The sequence below is a fragment of a genome, unplaced genomic scaffold, assembly GCF_019419815.1.
Source record: "Pyrus x bretschneideri cultivar Hongxiangsu unplaced genomic scaffold, Pyrus_bretschneideri_v1 Contig83, whole genome shotgun sequence".
Taxonomy (NCBI): Eukaryota; Viridiplantae; Streptophyta; class Magnoliopsida; order Rosales; family Rosaceae; genus Pyrus; species Pyrus x bretschneideri.
Genome location: NW_025999824.1, coordinates 1,142,291 through 1,161,365, shown reverse-complemented (window position 1 = coordinate 1,161,365; position 19,075 = coordinate 1,142,291). Strand labels below are relative to the sequence as shown.

The 19,075-nt window shown below is 37.0% G+C and overlaps 4 protein-coding genes across 6 annotated transcripts; all 4 read left to right on the top strand.

Annotated features, from left to right (window-relative positions):
• Positions 1 to 1,868: 1,868 nt before the first annotated feature.
• Positions 1,869 to 3,496, top strand: LOC125473342 (E3 ubiquitin-protein ligase SDIR1-like). Its single transcript, XM_048576019.1, has 2 exons — positions 1,869 to 2,716; positions 3,411 to 3,496. Exons 1-2 carry the CDS (start codon positions 2,009 to 2,011, stop codon positions 3,423 to 3,425), a joined length of 723 nt encoding a protein of 240 aa, XP_048431976.1. The 5' UTR covers positions 1,869 to 2,008; the 3' UTR covers positions 3,426 to 3,496.
• A 5,433-nt stretch (positions 3,497 to 8,929) lies between these two features.
• Positions 8,930 to 9,475, top strand: LOC125473353. Its single transcript, XM_048576034.1, has one exon. It carries the CDS (start codon positions 8,930 to 8,932, stop codon positions 9,473 to 9,475), a length of 546 nt encoding a protein of 181 aa, XP_048431991.1.
• Positions 9,476 to 12,537: 3,062 nt separating this feature from the next.
• LOC125473364 lies at positions 12,538 to 15,021 on the top strand. Of its 2 annotated transcripts, XR_007255267.1 has the most exons (3): positions 12,538 to 13,339; positions 14,034 to 14,118; positions 14,322 to 15,021. XR_007255267.1 is itself a non-coding variant. In XM_048576090.1 (2 exons), exons 1-2 carry the CDS (start codon positions 12,632 to 12,634, stop codon positions 14,058 to 14,060), a joined length of 735 nt encoding a protein of 244 aa, XP_048432047.1. In that variant the 5' UTR covers positions 12,538 to 12,631; the 3' UTR covers positions 14,061 to 14,119. The 2 variants fall into 2 exon arrangements, 1 of the variants encoding a protein (XP_048432047.1); XM_048576090.1 differs by lacking the exon at positions 14,322 to 15,021 and having other exon boundaries at positions 14,034 to 14,119.
• Positions 15,022 to 16,224: 1,203 nt separating this feature from the next.
• On the top strand, positions 16,225 to 18,890 carry LOC125473363. Of its 2 annotated transcripts, XR_007255266.1 has the most exons (3): positions 16,225 to 17,211; positions 17,906 to 17,990; positions 18,194 to 18,890. XR_007255266.1 is itself a non-coding variant. In XM_048576088.1 (2 exons), the coding sequence occupies exons 1-2, from the start codon at positions 16,504 to 16,506 to the stop codon at positions 17,930 to 17,932; spliced, it is 735 nt and encodes a 244-aa protein (XP_048432045.1). In that variant the 5' UTR covers positions 16,225 to 16,503; the 3' UTR covers positions 17,933 to 17,991. The 2 variants fall into 2 exon arrangements, 1 of the variants encoding a protein (XP_048432045.1); XM_048576088.1 differs by lacking the exon at positions 18,194 to 18,890 and having other exon boundaries at positions 17,906 to 17,991.
• Positions 18,891 to 19,075: the final 185 nt, after the last annotated feature.

The following is a 19,075-nucleotide window of genomic DNA, read 5'->3' as shown; positions in this document are numbered from 1 at the left end:
AATTTTGTTAAGGAAATAATTCTAAACTCGGGTACACGTTCTAGGACGAATTCTGACTTTTATTCTTGTGTTTTTCTGCCAAACTATAAATAAATTTTTATCAACTTTAAAGAAATATTTTTCATTTCATCTTATTTTATTTGATTGTGTATTTTTGGATACATTGACTATTACTGTTATGTGAAAACACGTTTTTAAGCAGTAATTTACAAAATTATAACTTATTACAATGTGAAATTTATTATGCACTCTTTCTAAAGAGTAAAGATTATGTTAGGATGTAAAGTTTAGTTTGGACTAAGTTTGGTAAGATGCTTATTTACAAGACTGACATTGACATTCAAATTTCCATATAATTCTTACGTCACCCTGTCTAAAGATTATCTGACAAGTGAATGTGTCATTACATGGGATATACAGTTTAAATTTCTTTAGTTTTATTGTCGATAAAATTTTGAAGGCAGCCCACTAAATATTTAACATGAAAATCCTTCCTGGGGCATAGAAGAGCAGATCAATGTATTTGTTTTCTTTAACATGAAATAACTAATGTGGGGTTTTTTTTATTTTTTATTTTTTATTTTTTTTTATTTGACAAAACGATAGTGTTAGTTGTTAGGGGAGGGAGATTGGTGTGTATTGAACAAGAACCATAATACATAGACATGATTGTTTTCCGCTACTACGGTGAGACGCCATCTGCGGCCATCAAGTCCAAAAAGCGAACCGGAAAGGTTCGGAAAAGGGAGGCAAAAAATTGAAATCGAACTGATTTTACCGAAATGGTTTTGATTTTTCAATTCGGGATGGGTATTGGGCCTTCAAGCCAAATTTGCAATCAGAACCCCAATCTGCAATCTCAACCTTGTTAACGCTTAAGTTAGGAGGTTAACAAAGATCAGTATGGTCGTGTAGTTGGCCCTTGGTGGGCTCGGGATCGCAATGATAAGAAATGAACAATAATGTTTAAGTGGTTTACCCCTCAAAATTAGGCTATGTCCACTAAGTCACTCGTATATTGAATGAAACATTACAGAGAGTAGTCGGCATAAACAAGTCTCTCTCTTTTTGTCTGACTCATTCTAAGGAGTACTCACCCTTGATGAGCCCCAAGTCCCTAGGCTTAAGTCTTCCATCGCTTTCGCATTTAATGCACCAAATACGTATGTATGATTTGCTAGCTATTCCTCCACCCTTTAGTCGATACATGGTGACACAATGACATCCGTTCAGGTCCACTTGCATGTTTTCTTAGAACAATGTGTACCGAGCACCTTGCTCGGTCCCGAACTTGGTGGGAATCCACACCTGAGCACAGAATCTGTCAGCCCTTACATCCTTTTATATTACTTTTTGCCATTGCAAAAAGGTCATGTGAAGCCATCAACATATTCGATAACAACAAAACAAAGAAATTATGTAAAGATTCAATAGTCAGCAACTAAAAACCCTCAAAATTAGGTTACTTTTAGTTGAAGTCTAGAAGACCATAATGAGCCCTAGAATTATTCACCTTAAATAGAAGTAAAGGACTAGAATGGCCATTAGAGAAGAGATAATGCTATCGAGATTAAATTTTTAAACTAAAATTTATAAATTAAGTGATGTGTAACAAATAGGAAATAAGTACGTTAATCAACACTTATATAATAATCTAATAATCAACCACCACACCATTTGCTTTACAAATTTAATTTAAAAATTGATCTCCTAGCATTACCTTTAAAATATTATTCCAAAAAAGAGGATTTAAAAAATAAAAAATTCCTCACAAAATTCAAAATCAGCGCCAAATGTACTCCCAAACCGACTTGTCCAAACCAACCTGAAAAACCCAGAAGCTAACGGCTATAAAACTAATACGCGGAGTCTCTGTCTGCCTCACCCGCCCTTATTTCTTCCTTCTTCTCCAGCGATCTTAAATCTCTCATCTCTCTCTCGCTCAACGAATTTCAAGTTTCAAATTTTCAAACCTCTGGTCGTCTGATCTCAAATCTCTAATCGATCAATGGAGTTTCAGCGTTCGTCGTTCTCGTTCCGATCTTCCGACTACTGGGTCCATGTGACGCTTCAGGGTTTCCAATCTCCGGCGGACTCTAAGTCCCAATTTATCGGCGAGCTCTCTCTCCGTCAGGACCAAATTTTTCAGAAACGCTTCCACGCCTTTATTCTCGATGAATTTCCACTGGGTCCTGATCGCTACGCTACGCTCCGTTTCGCTCCCCGCCAACTCCTACTCCCCGAGTTGCGCGCTCACTTACGATCTCTCTCCTCTTCCCTTAACCTTGATCCTGCCATCTACGAAGCATTAGCCCCCCGGATCAAATCCATGGCCCGGAAATTGGCAAACCCTAATGGCTCCGTGGGCTTTGTTATGGTGGCTACGGTTAGAATCCTGACCATTGAATATGTCGACCAACTGTTTGATGATATGTCCGACTCAATGGCTTTGCTTTCGATTGGTAGTAGTGATGGCGGTTCAACTTCGTCGTCAATTTCATTGGACTTTGTGGTTGAGAAATTGGGGGCAGAGAGATATTTCGAAAGGGGTGACGGCGACCTGGGTTCTTGCAGTGTATGTTTGGAGGAATTGTCTGGTGGGACCGCAAGTGAGCTCATTCGGATGCCATGCTCTCATGTCTATCACCCATCTTGCATCCTTCGCTGGTTCAACATGGATAAGAAGACGTGTCCCAACTGCCGATATAAACTCCATGTGCGATGAATGACCCGATTTTGAAGCTGCTTTGTCAAATAAAATTTTGTGATTCTAGTTATGATTCATTAATTCTTTAGTATTCTTTGATTCTGTATTTGTTAGGATTGGTGTCGATCTATATAACTTACTTTGTAAATCCCTTTTACAAAACGTAGTTGAAATTGCAATACTCGCAATTTACGTACATGGTTTTCAGTTACCAATTATTTTTTATGATGAGTGTCTGTATGTCTAACATCCTGTTTGGTTTAACTTTGTCTTTGTTGTTGTGTTCCTGGCGGATAACTTGTTCATCCTGTTTTCTAATTCCCTTTTCTTGAATAACGATTTCCCTTCTTTTTCCCTTTGCTTTTAATAAAATGTTGGAGAAAAAGCAATACACATGATTTGTTCTTGATTATGTGTCATGATCTGTTTGGCTTAGACTTTACTTGAAAGCTACAAAATTCTTGATTTTAGTAGTTTGCATATTTCTGTTTCTGATGAATTATTGTATATTACGACATCTTAGTTCACTTGTGGCCGTCGTAGCATGTGTTTAAGGGAGTACCATTAGTTGACTTGTCGTTTATCTTCTTATCTAGCCGTGTAAAGATATATTTTTGCTATACATGTTGGCCTATTTACTTTGAATTCTGAGCTGGAACTGGCATTTCTTAATCAATTTCAAATGGAATGACTTCATACTCAGAGATCTTCCAGTTGAAAAAGAGCATGATAGTATGGCGAGTTCTGGTTCTAAACAAGCAAGGGACTGAAAAGACGACTTTTCAAAGGTAACGTATGTTGGAATAGCATCCTCAATACCTTTATGTTCTCATGCATGACTTATCTGCTTTTGGGGAGCATATTAACAGCAATTTCCCTTTTTTCTTTGGAGGAAGGGGGTGTCATGGGTGGCTATTCTGTTCATGTTTTGTTTGGTTTTGGGATACTATGGTCATCGTACTGAAATTTAAGGTAATATTACTGTTTCCAGTCGCTGACAGTATGTTCATCTTGCTCTTGCACTTTCTGATTGCTTTCTACGTAATGGAGCTTCAGATCAATTACTTCAGCTAATCATAGAATGCAGGGAAAAAACTCTGGCAAGTCTGGACACTCTCGGGGTGGTAGGGAAATTAATATCTGGAGTAATGGTTGGCAGTATTGCATATATTGTAACTGGATGCTGCGTTGCCAACTACCTCACAATGTGCAGCTGCTAACTGCCTCAAAGTGATTCCATTAGGAAGGAGGTACTGCTTTTCTATTTGACTAATTCTTTAGATTCTATTAGTGCTAAATTGCTGTGAACCATTAGCTATAGGTAATGTTTTTTTTTTCAGTACTCTAGCACCTCCGGTTACTAACTTACTATTCATAAATAGACAAGATTTGTGAAGTTTTAAATAGAATTTAAGAACATCGATTAGTAATTTTATCTGTTAAGGCATTTCGCGGGCTTTGCTTGTTAATTATGAGAATGTGGTGCACTCCTGTAGTAAAACAGTAATGTGACAGAACGTTTAAACTTGAGATCTGGTGAGACGGTATTAGGAGACTAGGTGGAGAAGATGATAATACACATATCAAATAAATATGTTCGGAGAAAGGCATTCGTTTTTTTTTTATGTTTTTTGTTTGTTTAATTAGTTTTCCATATATGTCACATTTTGATTGACCTAATGCTCAAAATATAAAGAGTAAAACAATAGTATTTATATACATGACTATTTGAAACCCTAAAAGAATATTCTTCTTGCTCATCCTTATCTATGCACAGCTGTCCAAGCCTTGCTGACAATGTACCGTTGAGGTGATGCTAGATGAGTGATGGGTGTTTTGATCAATTGAACAGGTGTCTTGGCAAGGTGTGGCACCATGGGCTTTGTTCACTGGACTATGGTTAATACTTTTGTTATTCAGTATTGAAATTGGTTATATACCGGGATATACGTATAGCGTTGCTGTAAGGGCCAAATTATTCAGTCAGTCAATATTGTCTCTTTGAAATCTTGATCGGCCAATTTTAATTGAGATATAGAGTTATAAAATTTTATTTGACATCATTGAATGACTTTCGACAGATAACACCAGTGAAAATCAAATTGAATGCAAATTGGGTATATGCAGTTATGTTTTTTATCATTTTAAGAAACTGGTAATCTTGTGATTAATATGATATGTATGAAATTATCTTTTTCTGCATAAAGATTAGACTAATATTTGGTGTATACATATGCTCTTTTACTTTCGAGTTAGAGCCTGTGTAATTAGATTGGGTGGAAAATTTGTTTTGCTGCTATTTTGTTGTCTCAAGCAGATGTAAGACTTCTCATTGACTTGCTTGAAACTTGGAAGCTTGCATCATGATTTTCAATTTTGAATTATGATAATAGAATTTGATTTATTAACGCTCATAATTTGACTTATTGTTGCTGCCAAATACCTATGGCTTTTATGTGGGCCCGATTGGTTTGAATTATTCTAGAAAAGCAAAATTAGATTTATCTGTGTTTCTGTTTAAGAATGTCATTCATATCTATCATTTAGAAATATTGAAATTGTGCCATTGTCTTGATAGAGTAATAGAAGTCTTGATTTGTTTCAGAGACATTTGTTATGTTGTACGTGCACACATGCAGCCTTCTGTGTATTAGAGAAATATAGATATATAGAGGGTATTGTTTATTAGTATCAATTGAGCCAGAGGTTTGCTTTCGATGGGTTATGGGTGTCCACTTGTTGAGGTTGAGAGTATTCTTTAGAAGGCAGGGAAAGATGACATGGAAGCAATACCATTCAGTGATACTATTCATGTGGAGTGGAAAATTGTTAACCAAGCCTATGAGTTTTGTCATTTTACATCAAAGAACTTTGCATCACTTCCTTGAGTGTCCGAGGTGTAAAACCCTGTGTTACAAGCTATGGTCGTATATTGGTAATAAACTTGTTTGTATTTTGATAATAAACATGTATGTATCTTGGTAACCAAGTGCGTGAGCCCATGACTTTTGTCATTTTAAATCAAAGAACTTGGCATCAATTTCTTGAGTATCCGAGATCTTAAGCTTTTGTACCAGCTATAGTTGTATATGTATAATCATTTCTTATTTGTTCATTTCTTCAAAATAAAAGTTTCTCAATACCTTCTGTCAGCATCCTATAGTTATTCTGTGTAAGCATGTATTCTTTTTCTGCCATACATTTGCAACTGTGAGAGTTTTTGTGGGATTAGTGGTCAATTGAATATATTGTTTAACCTTTATAATTGATTTTTGCAGATAGACTCAGAGGTAGAAAATTCAAAGTCGTTTCTTATTCTCAATGAGATCATACTCAAGTTAAAAGATGTAAGAACTACGTGTAGAATAGTGATGATTTGCTTAACGTTGTGACATATCCTTTTGTTATTACTCTTGTTGTGTAGTTCCATCTTATTGAGGTTGCCTAGCTTACTCTCTATGAATTTTCGAGTCTGACTCAGAATATGAGCCTTTTGAATCATCTGTATTTGATTTTGAGTCTAATTATCAGCCACAGCTTCTGAATATGAGACAATGGATCTGTTAATAATTTTTAGTGTTTCTTGATTCATAGGCCAAGGATGAAGCAGTCAGGGAGGCAGCTTACGATGTACTCCTCAAAATAAGTGTTAGCTTGAGAGATCCATCGTGTGTCAGTTCAGATGGACCTTACCAGAAATTAATTAATATGGTAAGGGGTTCACTTATCCCAGTTCACGTTCTTGACAAGTAATCTAGTGCATGCTGGTTCATCGTTTATGTGACCGAGTATGGTAGTTCTGTACTCTACTCAAATGATTGGTATAGAAGTGAGACGGAGGAATACGAAACTCCAAGGCTATGATTGGGTCAGGAACTTTTAAGTCCCAAGAGATTTAGGCCAAGTGAGGAAGACAGAGACTACAAAGGGTGATCACAAATGCACTTCTGACCATCACAAAGGCATGTATGAGGGATTTGTAATGACTCCTTCCATGTAGTCATCTGCAAATCCCTTTTCTCATGCTTTTTTTAATGCTTATGAAGTGCATTTCTAAATCCCTGTATCTAACATGTTGTAATCCATTCAATGCTAACTTGGCCTCATGGTTCGAAATCCCTCAACCAAACATAGCCTAAGGTCTCTCCATTTTGAAGAGTGATTTGTTTTAGTTATTATTGGCCGAGGTCCAAAACAATTACTTAGTAGTCATTTTAGATATAAAAATTGATTTATTATTATATTGTTAAATTGCTTGACTAGATTACATTCGTATGTATATATCTGAATTATTTAGTAGTTTTAGTTATTATTTTGTTGTTAAATTGTTGATTATGTTTCTGAGGTTTTGTGGTTGAGTGGCTCTGGTTGTCTGTGATGGTCTTCTTGACCACTCCTCTGTTCTTCCCGCTTTCGGGTTTTAATATAATCGTTACTTTCTCAAAAGACAAGCTGAACATGATCAACATTCTTGCCCCAGCTTTAGGTGAGTGTTGGAAATAGAAATATATTATGATTAGGACTCCCGTGATGCTTGGTTTCCTGATTTGATCGTAAATTAGTTTCCTCCTGTTGCGTTTATACTCTATTAACCTATTTTACTATTTAGGCAGTGGAAATGGATTCTTGCTTCTTCTATTTTCTCAAAAGAAGAAGCAAGATATGAGTAAAATGTTGCATCAAATTGAAACCTCTTTAGTTTCTTGTTCCCTTTAGTTTCTCGTTCCCTTTGGTTTCTTGTTATCCAAAAGATTTAGTGATTACTTCTATGAATATGATAAAGTTGTTGATTGGATCATAACTGTGTTATTCATATAATTATGAATAATTTTAAGTTGACAGCTTACTGTCAAGAATGTCTGCTATTTTTTATTTCAATTTTGGGCTATATGAGTGGGAGTAGACGTCTTGGTTTACTCTTGAGCTTAGATACATTGCTATGAACATGAACTGGACATTGTGATTTGTAATTTAAATCTATATTTTGTGTTGCAGAGGCAATTATAAATTCATTGTTTTGGTTTATGTAAGCTTGTTGTGTCTATGTACTAGTATATTGATGAATGACTTATGTGATCACCTTTATAATAATTTGAGATGATTATCTGTTGTGATGAATCATACTCAAGTGGGAGAATGTAAGAGTATGAGTATGATTCTTACAAGTCTTGGGATAATTGATATTATAAAGAAGTCTAAAACATGTTGATAAGAGTTAATCCAATCATATTGGTATATTGAGGACTCTTGTGTTTGCTCATTTATAGGACTCATACTAATATAAGGAATATAGCCTTGTATTCCTTGTAGGATTGTAATAGGGCAATCTATGTTTAGTATAAAAACATAAGGCAATGCTCTCACAAAACATTCGTTTAATATTGAACTAAGACCTATTGTTAGTTTGAGTACTTTTGGTTTTGCAAGACAGGAGAAGGTGCACTGTTTCGAAGTCGGCTTTGGCTTCTTCTTCTATTGTTTTTACGGGTTAGTTTGTCATTGTGTTTATCAAATTGTAATTTTAATACTTGTATAAATTTGTGGTTCATGAGCTTAATCTCTTAACTTATATTTTTGATAAGTTTAGTCTTACAAACTAAACATAAAAGGCGAATGAAGAAGATGGCTGGATATTTTTTCCTAACTTTTTTCTTTTTATTCCCATTTATTTTCTTATGTTTGTTTTCCATATTTAACGATTGAATTAATCCTTGCCGTTTGATTTTTTTTATTTTTTATTATTGAATCCGACTTTTCAGATCATCAGGCCATTGAAAATCCAATGACTATTGTGTCGCCACGTCAGGTAGCCGATGCAATTTTTTTAAATTATTTGTCGCCATCAAGGTTTCTTTATTATTTTCTTTAACATGAAATTACTAATTTGGCCACAAGGTATTTTTTTTTTCTTTAACAAACGATAAAATTAGTGTGTTAAATTATTAATTGTTAGGGGGAGGGCGATCAATGGGAACAAACCCACACCAGAGTGCATAAGTATAATTACTTCTTGCAAAGTAAGAAGTAATGGAGGCAGCAGTAGTACTATCTATTATTATTTGAAATAATAGGAGTGCAAAAATATCTATCACTATATTTCTCTTTTATCTCTTTAGCACTGGCGTAGCTTACATGAATTTCTCTATTTTTGTGTTTTCTTCATGATGCAAGTACCTCTTTATATAGAGGTTTTTCAGAAACGCTTCCACGCCTTTATTCTCGATGAATTTCCACTGGCTCCTGATCGCTACGCTCGGTTTCGCTCCCCACCAACTCCTACTCCCCGAGTTGCGCGCTCACTTACGATCTCTCTCCTCTTCCCTCAACCTCGATCCTGCCATCTACGAAGCACTAGCCCCCCAGATCAAATCCATGGCTCGGAAGTTGGCAAACCCTAATGGCTCCATGGGCTTTGTTATGGTGGTTACGCTTAAAATCCTGACCATTGAATATGTCGACCAACCGTTTGATGATTTGTCCGACTCAATGGCTTTGCTTGCGAATGGTAGTAGCAATGGCGGTTCAACTTCGTCGTCAATTTCTTTGGACTTCGTGGTTGAGAAATTGGGGGCAGAGAAATTTTTCGAAAGGGGAGATGACGACTTGGGTTCTTGCAGTGTATGTTTGGAGGAATTGTCTGGTGGGACTGCGAGTGAGCTCATTTGGATGCCGTGCTCTCATGGCTATCACCCATCTTGCATCCTTCGCTGGTTCAACATGGATAAGAAGATGATTCCCAACTGCCGATATCAACTCCATGTGGAGTGAGTGACCCGATGTTGCTACTTGCTGCTGCTTTGTCAAATAAAAGTTTGCGACTCATCATTTCTTTAGTATTCGTTGATTCTTTATTAGTTAGGATAAGTGTCGATATGTGTAAGTTACTTTGTAAATCCATTTTACAAAACGTGGTTGAAATTGCAATACTCACAATTTACATACATTGTTTGGTTTAGCTTTGTTCTTGTGTTCCTGGCGGATATCTTGTTCATCCTGTTTTTTAATTTCCTTCTCTTGAATAAAGATTTCTTCTGGTTTTTGTTACATTCAAAGACGTAAATTAACGGAATTTTATTTACAGGAGTTAACAGCATGGAGTAGTAGTGCACGTTTTGTTACATTCAAAGACGTAAATTAACGAAATTTTGTTAAGGAAATAATTCTAAACTTGGGTACAAGTTCTGGGACGAATTCTAACTTTTATTCTTGCGGTTTTTGTTACAATTTCTTTTGAAAACCCTGCCAAACTATAAATAATTTTTTATCAACTTCAAAGAAATTTTTTTTCATTTCATCTTATTTTATTTGATTGTGTATTTTGGGATATATTGACTATTACTGTTATGTGAACACACGTTTCTAAGCAGTAATTTACAAAATTATAACTTATTACAATGTGAAATTTATTATGCACCCTTTCTAGAGAGTAAAGATTATGTTAGGATGTAAAGTTCAGTTTGGACTAAGTTTGGTAAGATACTTATTTACAAGACTGACATTGACATTCAAATTTCCATATAATTCTCACGTCACCTTGTCTAAAGATTATCTCACGAGTGAATGTGTCATTACATGGGATATACAGTTTAAGTTTCTTTAGTTTTATTGTCGATAAAATTTTGAAGGCACGCCACTAAATTTTTAACATGAAAATCCTTCCCAGGGCATAGAAAATTAGATCAACGTATTTGTTTTCTTTAACATGAAGTAACTAATGCGGGTTTTTTTTTGGTGACAAAATGATAGTGTTAGTAAGTTAAAGTGTTAGTTGTTAGGGGAGGGAGATCAGTGTGTATTGAACAAGAACCAAAATATATAGACATGATTGTTTTCCGCTATTATGGTGAGGCGCATCTGCGGCCATCAAGTTTGAAAAGCGAATCGGAAAGGTTCGGAAAAAGGAGGCAAAAAATTTAAATCAAACCGATTTTACTGAAATGGTTTCGATTTTTCGATTCGGGATGGGTATTGGGCCTTCAAGCCAAATTTGCAATCAGAACCCCAATCTGCAATCTCCAATCTCAACCTTGTTAACGCTTAAATTAGGAGGTTAACAAAGATCAGTATGGTCGTGTAGTTAGCCCTTGGTGGGCTCGAGATCGCAATGATAAGAAATGAACAATAAAGTTTAAGTGATTCATCCCTCAAAACTAGGCTATGTCCATTCAGTCACTTGTATATATTGAATGAAATGTTACCGAGATTAGTCGGCATAAACAAGTCTCTCTCTTTTTGTCTGACTCATTCTAAGGAGTATTCACCCTTGATGAGCCCCAAGTCCATAGGCTTAAGTCTTCCATCGCTTTCGCATTTAATGCGCCAAATACGTAAGTATGATTTGCTAGCTATTCCTCCACCCTTTAGTTGATATATGGTGACATCCATTCAGGTCCACTTGCATGTTTTCTTGGGACAACATGTACCGAGCCCCTTGCTCGGTCTCGGAGTTGGTGGGAATCCACACTTGAGCGTAGAATCTGTCAACCTTTACGTCCTTTTATATAGTGTTCTAAAATAGGTCTAGGCGGCGCCTAGGCGTTGGTCAGTGAGGTGCCGCTCCGATTAGGTGCCAATTGGGGGAGAAAAAGCGAGGATGTGTTAGGCGCCCGTCTGGGAGCTCATAGGCGGCCTATGCGGTGTCTAGGCGATGGTGCTAGGCGGTCTTGTCACTATGTTGCCTTCTTTTGAGCTCGCAGTTGCCGTTTTCTCATTGCCTTCTACCTTGAGTTGCACCCAAACCTCAGATCTCCTACAAAATCCGACGAGGAGGGAGTGAAAGAGAGAGAAGGAAGGAGAGAGACGATTTGCTGCGAAGGGGGACGGGGGGAGAAAGATAGCGCTGCAAAGAGTGAGATCGAAGAGAGAAATTGGCAATCTACAAATGAGATAGAGAGAAATGTGGGGGTGGGTGCGGCTATATTCGTTGGTAGGTTTTTTATTAATTAAAAGGTTATGTACTTTGTTTCAAGATTTGTAGCAGGCCCAATTTTAATTTTTTAAACAAAATAAGACCCAATAATAATTATGGTCTTAAAAAAACTCTAAAGTTTTATACAATACTTATATTTTATAACAAATATTTATTTTGTATGTTTTGTATTTTATTTTTTTCAACAAGTATGATTTTTGCGTGTGTAAAAATGGACTTATATATTTATAAATTTATTTAAAAAGTACCGACTAGCGCTAGCCCAACGTCCGACTAGCGCCTAATGTTTTTAGAACCTTACTTTTATATTACTTTTTGCCATTGCAAAAAGGTCATGTGAAGCCATCAACGTATTCGATAACAACAAAACAAAGAAATTATGTAAAGATTTAATAGTCAGCAACTAAAAACCCTCAAAATTAGGTTACTTTTTGTTGAAGTTTAGAAGACCATAATGAGCCCTAGAATTATTCGCCTTAAATAGAAGTAAAGGACTAGAATGGCCATTAGAGAAGGGATAATGCTATCGAGATTAAATTTTTAAACTAAAATTTTCAAATCAAATGATGTGTAACAAATAGAAAATAAGCACGTTAATCAACACTTATGTAATAATCCAATAATCAACCACTACACCATTTGCTTTACAAATTTAATTTAAAAAATTGATCTCCTAGCATTACCTTTAAAATATTATTCCACAAAAGGGGATTTAAAAAATAAAAAATAAAAAATTCCCCACAAAATTCAAAAATCAGCGCCAAATGTACGCCCAAACCGACCTGAAAACCCCAGAAGCTAACGGCTATAAAACTAATACGCGGAGTCTCTGTCTGTCTCACCCGCCCTTCTTTCTTCCTTCTTCTCCCGCGTTCTCAAATCTCTCATCTCTCTGTCTCTGTCTCTGTCTCTCTGTCTCTCTCTCTCGCTCAACGAATTTCAAGTTTCAAATTTTCAAACCTCTGGTCGTCTGATCTCAAATCTCTAATCGATCAATGGAGTTTCAGCGTTCGTCGTTCTCGTTCCGATCTTCCGACTACTGGGTCCATGTGACGCTTCAGGGTTTCCAATCTCCGGTGGACTCTAAGTCCCAATTTGTCGGCGAGCTTTCTCTCCGTCAGGACCAAATTTTTCAGAAACGCTTCCACGCCTTTATTCTCGATGAATTTCCACTGGGTCCTGATCGCTACGCTACGCTCCGTTTCACTCCCCGCCAACTCCTACTCCCCGAGTTGCGCGCTCACTTACGATCTCTCTCCTCTTCCCTCAACCTTGATCCTGCCATCTACGAAGCATTAGCCCCCCGGATCAAATCCATGGCCCGGAAATTGGCAAACCCTAATGGCTCCATGGGCTTTGTTATGGTGGCTACGGTTAAAATCCTGACCATTGAATATGTCAACCAACTGTTTGATGATATGTCCGACTCAATGGCTTTGCTTTCGATTGGTAGTAGTGATGGCGGTTCAACTTCGTCGTCAATTTCATTGGACTTTGTGGTTGAGAAATTGGGGGCAGAGAGATATTTCGAAAGGGGTGACGGCGACCTGGGTTCTTGCAGTGTATGTTTGGAGGAATTGTCTGGTGGGACCGCGAGTGAGCTCATTCGGATGCCGTGCTCTCATGTTTATCACCCATCTTGCATCCTTCGCTGGTTCAACATGGATAAGAAGACGTGTCCCAACTGCCGATATATACTCCATGTGCAATGAGTGACCCAATTTTGATGCTGCTTTGTCAAATAAAATTTTGTGATTCTAGTTATGATTCATTAATTCTTTAGTATTCTTTGATTCTGTATTTGTTAGGATTGGTGTCGATCTATATAACTTACTTTGTAAATCCCTTTTACAAAACGTAGTTGAAATTGCAATACTCGCAATTTACTTACATGGTTTTCAGTTACCAATTATTTGTTATGATGAGTGTCTGTATGTCTAACATCCTGTTTGGTTTAACTTTGTCTTTGTTGTTGTGTTCCTGGCAGATATCTTGTTCATCCTATTTTCTAATTCCCTTTTCTTGAATAAAGATTTCTCTTCCTTTTCCCTTTGCTTTTAATAAAATGTTGGAGAAAAAGCAATACACATGATTTGTTCTTGATTATGTGTCATGGTCCGTTTGGCTTAGACTTTACTTGAAAGCTACAAAATTCTTGATTTTAGTAGTTTGCATATTTCTGTTTCTGATGAATTATTGTATATTACAACATCTTAGTTCACTTGTGGCCGTCGTAGCATGTGTTTAAGGGAGTACCATTAGTTGACTTGTAGTTTATCTTCTTATCTAGCCGTGTAAAGATATATTTTTGCTATACATGTTGGCCTATTTACTATGAATTCTGAGCTGGAACTGGCATTTCTTAATCAATTTCAAATGGAATGACTTCATACTCAGAGATCTTCCAGTAGAAAAAGAGCATGATGGTATGGCGAGTTCTGGTTCTAAAGAAGCAAGGGACTGAAAAGACGAGTTTTCAAAGGTAACGTATGTTGGAATAGCATCTTCAATACCTTTATGTTCTCACGCATGAATTATCTGCTTTTGGGGAGCATATTAACTGCAATTTCCCGTTTTTCTTTGGAGGAAGGGGGTGTTATGGGTGGCTATTCTGTTCATCTTTTGTTTGGTTTTGGGATAGTATGGTCATCGTACTGAAATTTAAGGTAATATTACTGTTTCCAGTCGCTGACAGTATGTTCATCTTGCTCTTGCACTTTCTGATCGCTTTCTACGTAATGGAGCTTCAGATCAATTACTTCAGCTAATCATAGAATGCAGGGAAAAAAATCTGGCAAGTCTGGACACTCTCGGGGTGGTAGGGAAATTAATATCTGGAGTAATGGTTGACAATATTGCATATATGGTAACTGGATGCTGCGTTGCCAACTACCTCACAATGTGCAGCTGCTAACTGCCTCAAAGTGATTCCATTAGGAAGGAGGTACTGCTTTTCTATTTGACTAATTTTTTGGATACATTGACTATTACTGTTATGTGAAAACACGTTTTTAAGCAGTAATTTACAAAATTATAACTTATTACAATGTGAAATTTATTATGCACCCTTTCTAAAGAGTAAAGATTATGTTGGGATGTAAAGTTCAGTTTGGACTAAGTTTGGTAAGATGCTTATTTACAAGACTGACATTGACATTCAAATTTCCATATAATTCTCACGTCGCCCTGTCTAAAAATTATCTGACGAGTGAATGTGTCATTATATGGGATATACAGTATAAATTTCTTTAGTTTTATTGTCAATAAAATTTGGAAGGCAGCCCACTAAATTTTTAACATGAAAATCCTTCCCAGGGCATAGAAGATCAGATCAACGTATTTGTTTTCTTTAACATGAAATAACTAATGTGGGTGTTTTTTTTTTCTTTTTGTTTGTTTGTTTGTTTTGTTGACAAAACAATAGTGTTAGTTAGGGGAGGGAGATTGGTGTGTATTGAACAAGAACCAGAATACTTAGACATGATTATTTTCTGCTACTACGGTGAGACGCCATCTGCGGCCATCAAGTCCAAAAAGCGAACCGGAAAGGTTCGAAAAAAGGAGGCAAAAAATTGAAATCGAACCGATTTTACCGAAATGGTTTTGATTTTTCAATTCGGGATGGGTATTGGGCCTTCAAGCCAAATTTGCAATCAGAACCCCAATCTGCAATCTCAACCTTGTTAACGCTCAAGTTAGGAGGTCAACAAAGATCAGTATAGTCGTGTAGTCGGCCCTTGGTGGGCTCGGGATCGCAATGATAAGAAATGAACAATAATGTTTAAGTGGTTCACCCCTCAAAACTAGGCTATGTCCACTAAGTCACTCATACCCCTCAAAACTAGGCTATGTCCACTAAGTCACTCATATATTGAATGAAACATTATAGAGAGCAGTCTGCATAAACAAGTCTCTCTCTTTTTGTTTGACTCATTCTAAGGAGTACTCACCCTTGATGAGCCCCAAGTCCCTAGGCTTAAGTCTTCCATCGCTTTCACATTTAATGCGCCAATACGTATGTATGATTTGCTAGCTATTCCTCCACCCTTTAGTCGATACATGGTGACACAGTGACATCCATTCAGGTCCACTTGCATGTTTTCTTAGAACAATGTGTACCGAGTGCCTTGCTCGGTCCCAAACTTGGTGGGAATCCACACCTGAGCACAGAATCTGTCAGCCTTTACATCCTTTTATATTACTTTTTGCCATTGCAAAAAGGTCATGTGAAGCCATCAACGTATTCGGTAACAACAAAACAAAGAAATTATGTAAAGATTCAATAGTCAAAAACTAAAAACCCTCAAAATTAGGTTACTTTTTGTTGATGTCTAGAAGACCATAATGAGCCCTAGAATTATTCGCCTTAAATAGAAGTAAAGGACTAGAATGGCTATTAGAGAAGAGATAATGCTATCGAGATTAAATTTTTAAACTAAAATTTATAAATTAAGTGATTTGTAACAAATAGGAAATAAGTACGTTAATCAACACTTATGTAAGAATCTAATAATCAACCACCACACCATTTGCTTTACAAATTTAATTTAAAAATTGATCTCCCAGCATTACCTTTAAAATATTATTCCAAAAAAGGGGATTTAAAAAATAAAAAATTCCTCACAAAATTCAAAAATCAGCGCCAAATGTACGCCCAAACCGACTTGCCCAAACCAACCTGAAAAACCCAGAAGCTAACGGCTATAAAACTAATACGCGGAGTCTCTGTCTGTCTCACCCGCCCTTATTTCTTCCTTCTTCTCCAGCGATCTCAAATCTCTCCTCTCTCTCTCTCTCTCGCTCAACGAATTTCAAGTTTCAAATTTTCAAACCTCTGGTCGTCTGATCTCAAATCTCTAATCGATCAATGGAGTTTCAGCGTTCATCGTTCTCGTTCCGATCTTCCGACTACTGGGTCCATGTGACGCTTCAGGGTTTCCAATCTCCGGCGGACTCTAAGTCCCAATTTGTCGGCGAGCTTTCTCTCCGTCAGGACCAAATTTTTCAGAAACGCTTCCACGCCTTTATTCTCGATGAATTTCCACTGGGTCCTGATCGCTACGCTACGCTCCGTTTCGCTCCCCGCCAACTCCCACTCCCCGAGTTGCGCGCTCACTTACGATCTCTCTCCTCTTCCCTCAACCTTGATCCTACCATCTACGAAGCATTAGCCCCCCGGATCAAATCCATGGCCCGGAAATTGGCAAACCCTAATGGCTCCATGGGCTTTGTTATGGTGGCTACGGTTAAAATCCTGACCATTGAATATGTCGACCAACTGTTTGATGATATGTCCGACTCAATGGCTTTGCTTTCGATTGGTAGTAGTGATGGCGGTTCAACTTCGTCGTCAATTTCATTGGACTACGTGGTTGAGAAATTGGGGGCAGAGAGATATTTCGAAAGGGGTGACGGCGACCTGGGTTCTTGCAGTGTATGTTTGGAGGAATTGTCTGGTGGGACCGCGAGTGAGCTCATTCGGATGCCGTGCTCTCATGTTTATCACCCATCTTGCATCCTTCGCTGGTTCAACATGGATAAGAAGACGTGTCCCAACTGCCGATATATACTCCATGTGCAATGAGTGATCCGATTTTGATGCTGCTTTGTCAAATAAAATTTTGTGATTCTAGTTATGATTCATTAATTCTTTAGTATTCTTTGATTCTGTATTTGTTAGGATTGGTGTCGATCTACATAACTTACTTTGTAAATCCCTTTTACAAAACGTAGTTGAAATTGCAATACTCGCAATTTACGTACATGGTTTTCAGTTACCAATAATTTTTTATGATGAGTGTCTGTATGTCTAACATCCTGTTTGGTTTAACTTTGTCTTTGTTGTTGTGTTCCTGGCAGATATCTTGTTCATCCTGTTTTCTAATTCCCTTTTCTTGAATAAAGATTTCTCTTCCTTTTCCCTTTGCTTTTAATAAAATGTTGGAGAAAAAGCAATACACATGATTTGTTCTTGATTATGTGTCATCATCTGTTTGGCTTAGACTTTACTTGAAAGCTACAAAATTCTTGATTTTAGTAGTTTGCATATTTCTGTTTCTGATGAATTATTGTATATTACAACATCTTAGTTCACTTGTGGCCGTCGTAGCATGTGTTTAAGGGAGTACCATTAGTTGACTTGTAGTTTATCTTCTTATCTAGCCGTGTAAAGATATATTTTTGCTATACATGTTGGCCTATTTACTATGAATTCTGAGCTGGAACTGGCATTTCTTAATCAATTTCAAATGGAATGACTTCATACTCAGAGATCTTCCAGTAGAAAAAGAGCATGATGGTATGGCGAGTTCTGGTTCTAAAGAAGCAAGGGACTGAAAAGACGAGTTTTCAAAGGTAACGTATGTTGGAATAGCATCTTCAATACCTTTATGTTCTCACGCATGAATTATCTGCTTTTGGGGAGCATATTAACTGCAATTTCCCGTTTTTCTTTGGAGGAAGGGGGTGTTATGGGTGGCTATTCTGTTCATCTTTTGTTTGGTTTTGGGATAGTATGGTCATCGTACTGAAATTTAAGGTAATATTACTGTTTCCAGTCGCTGACAGTATGTTCATCTTGCTCTTGCACTTTCTGATCGCTTTCTACGTAATGGAGCTTCAGATCAATTACTTCAGCTAATCATAGAATGCAGGGAAAAAAATCTGGCAAGTCTGGACACTCTCGGGGTGGTAGGGAAATTAATATCTGGAGTAATGGTTGACAATATTGCATATATGGTAACTGGATGCTGCGTTGCCAACTACCTCACAATGTGCAGCTGCTAACTGCCTCAAAGTGATTCCATTAGGAAGGAGGTACTGCTTTTCTATTTGACTAATTTTTTGGATACATTGACTATTACTGTTATGTGAAAACACGTTTTTAAGCAGTAATTTACAAAATTATAACTTATTACAATGTGAAATTTATTATGCACCCTTTCTAAAGAGTAAAGATTATGTTGGGATGTAAAGTTCAGTTTGGACTAAGTTTGGTAAGATGCTTATTTACAAGACTGACATTGACATTCAAATTTCCATATAATTCTCACGTCGCCCTGTCTAAAAATTATCTGACGAGTGAATGTGTCATTATATGGGATATACAGTATAAATTTCTTTAGTTTTATTGTCAATAAAATTTGGAAGGCAGCCCACTAAATTTTTAACATGAAAATCCTTCCCAGGGCATAGAAGATCAGATCAACGTATTTGTTTTCTTTAACATGAAATAACTAATGTGGGTGTTTTTTTTTTCTTTTTGTTTGTTTGTTTGTTTTGTTGACAAAACAATAGTGTTAGTTAGGGGAGGGAGATTGGTGTGTATTGAACAAGAACCAGAATACTTAGACATGATTATTTTCTGCTACTACGGTGAGACGCCATCTGCGGCCATCAAGTCCAAAAAGCGAACCGGAAAGGTTCGAAAAAAGGAGGCA

Excerpts from the sequence above, each read along its gene's own strand:
- LOC125473363 (XM_048576088.1), top strand. The coding sequence starts at position 16,504 with ATGGAGTTTCAGCGTTCATCGTTCTCGTTCCGATCTTCCGACTACTGG. Across the intron at positions 17,212-17,905 it reads ACTGCCGATATATACTCCAT|AGATCTTCCAGTAGAAAAAG; the intron begins GTGCAATGAGTG and ends CTTCATACTCAG.
- LOC125473342 (XM_048576019.1), top strand. The coding sequence starts at position 2,009 with ATGGAGTTTCAGCGTTCGTCGTTCTCGTTCCGATCTTCCGACTACTGG.
- LOC125473364 (XM_048576090.1), top strand. The coding sequence starts at position 12,632 with ATGGAGTTTCAGCGTTCGTCGTTCTCGTTCCGATCTTCCGACTACTGG. Across the intron at positions 13,340-14,033 it reads ACTGCCGATATATACTCCAT|AGATCTTCCAGTAGAAAAAG; the intron begins GTGCAATGAGTG and ends CTTCATACTCAG.
- LOC125473353 (XM_048576034.1), top strand. The coding sequence starts at position 8,930 with ATGAATTTCCACTGGCTCCTGATCGCTACGCTCGGTTTCGCTCCCCAC.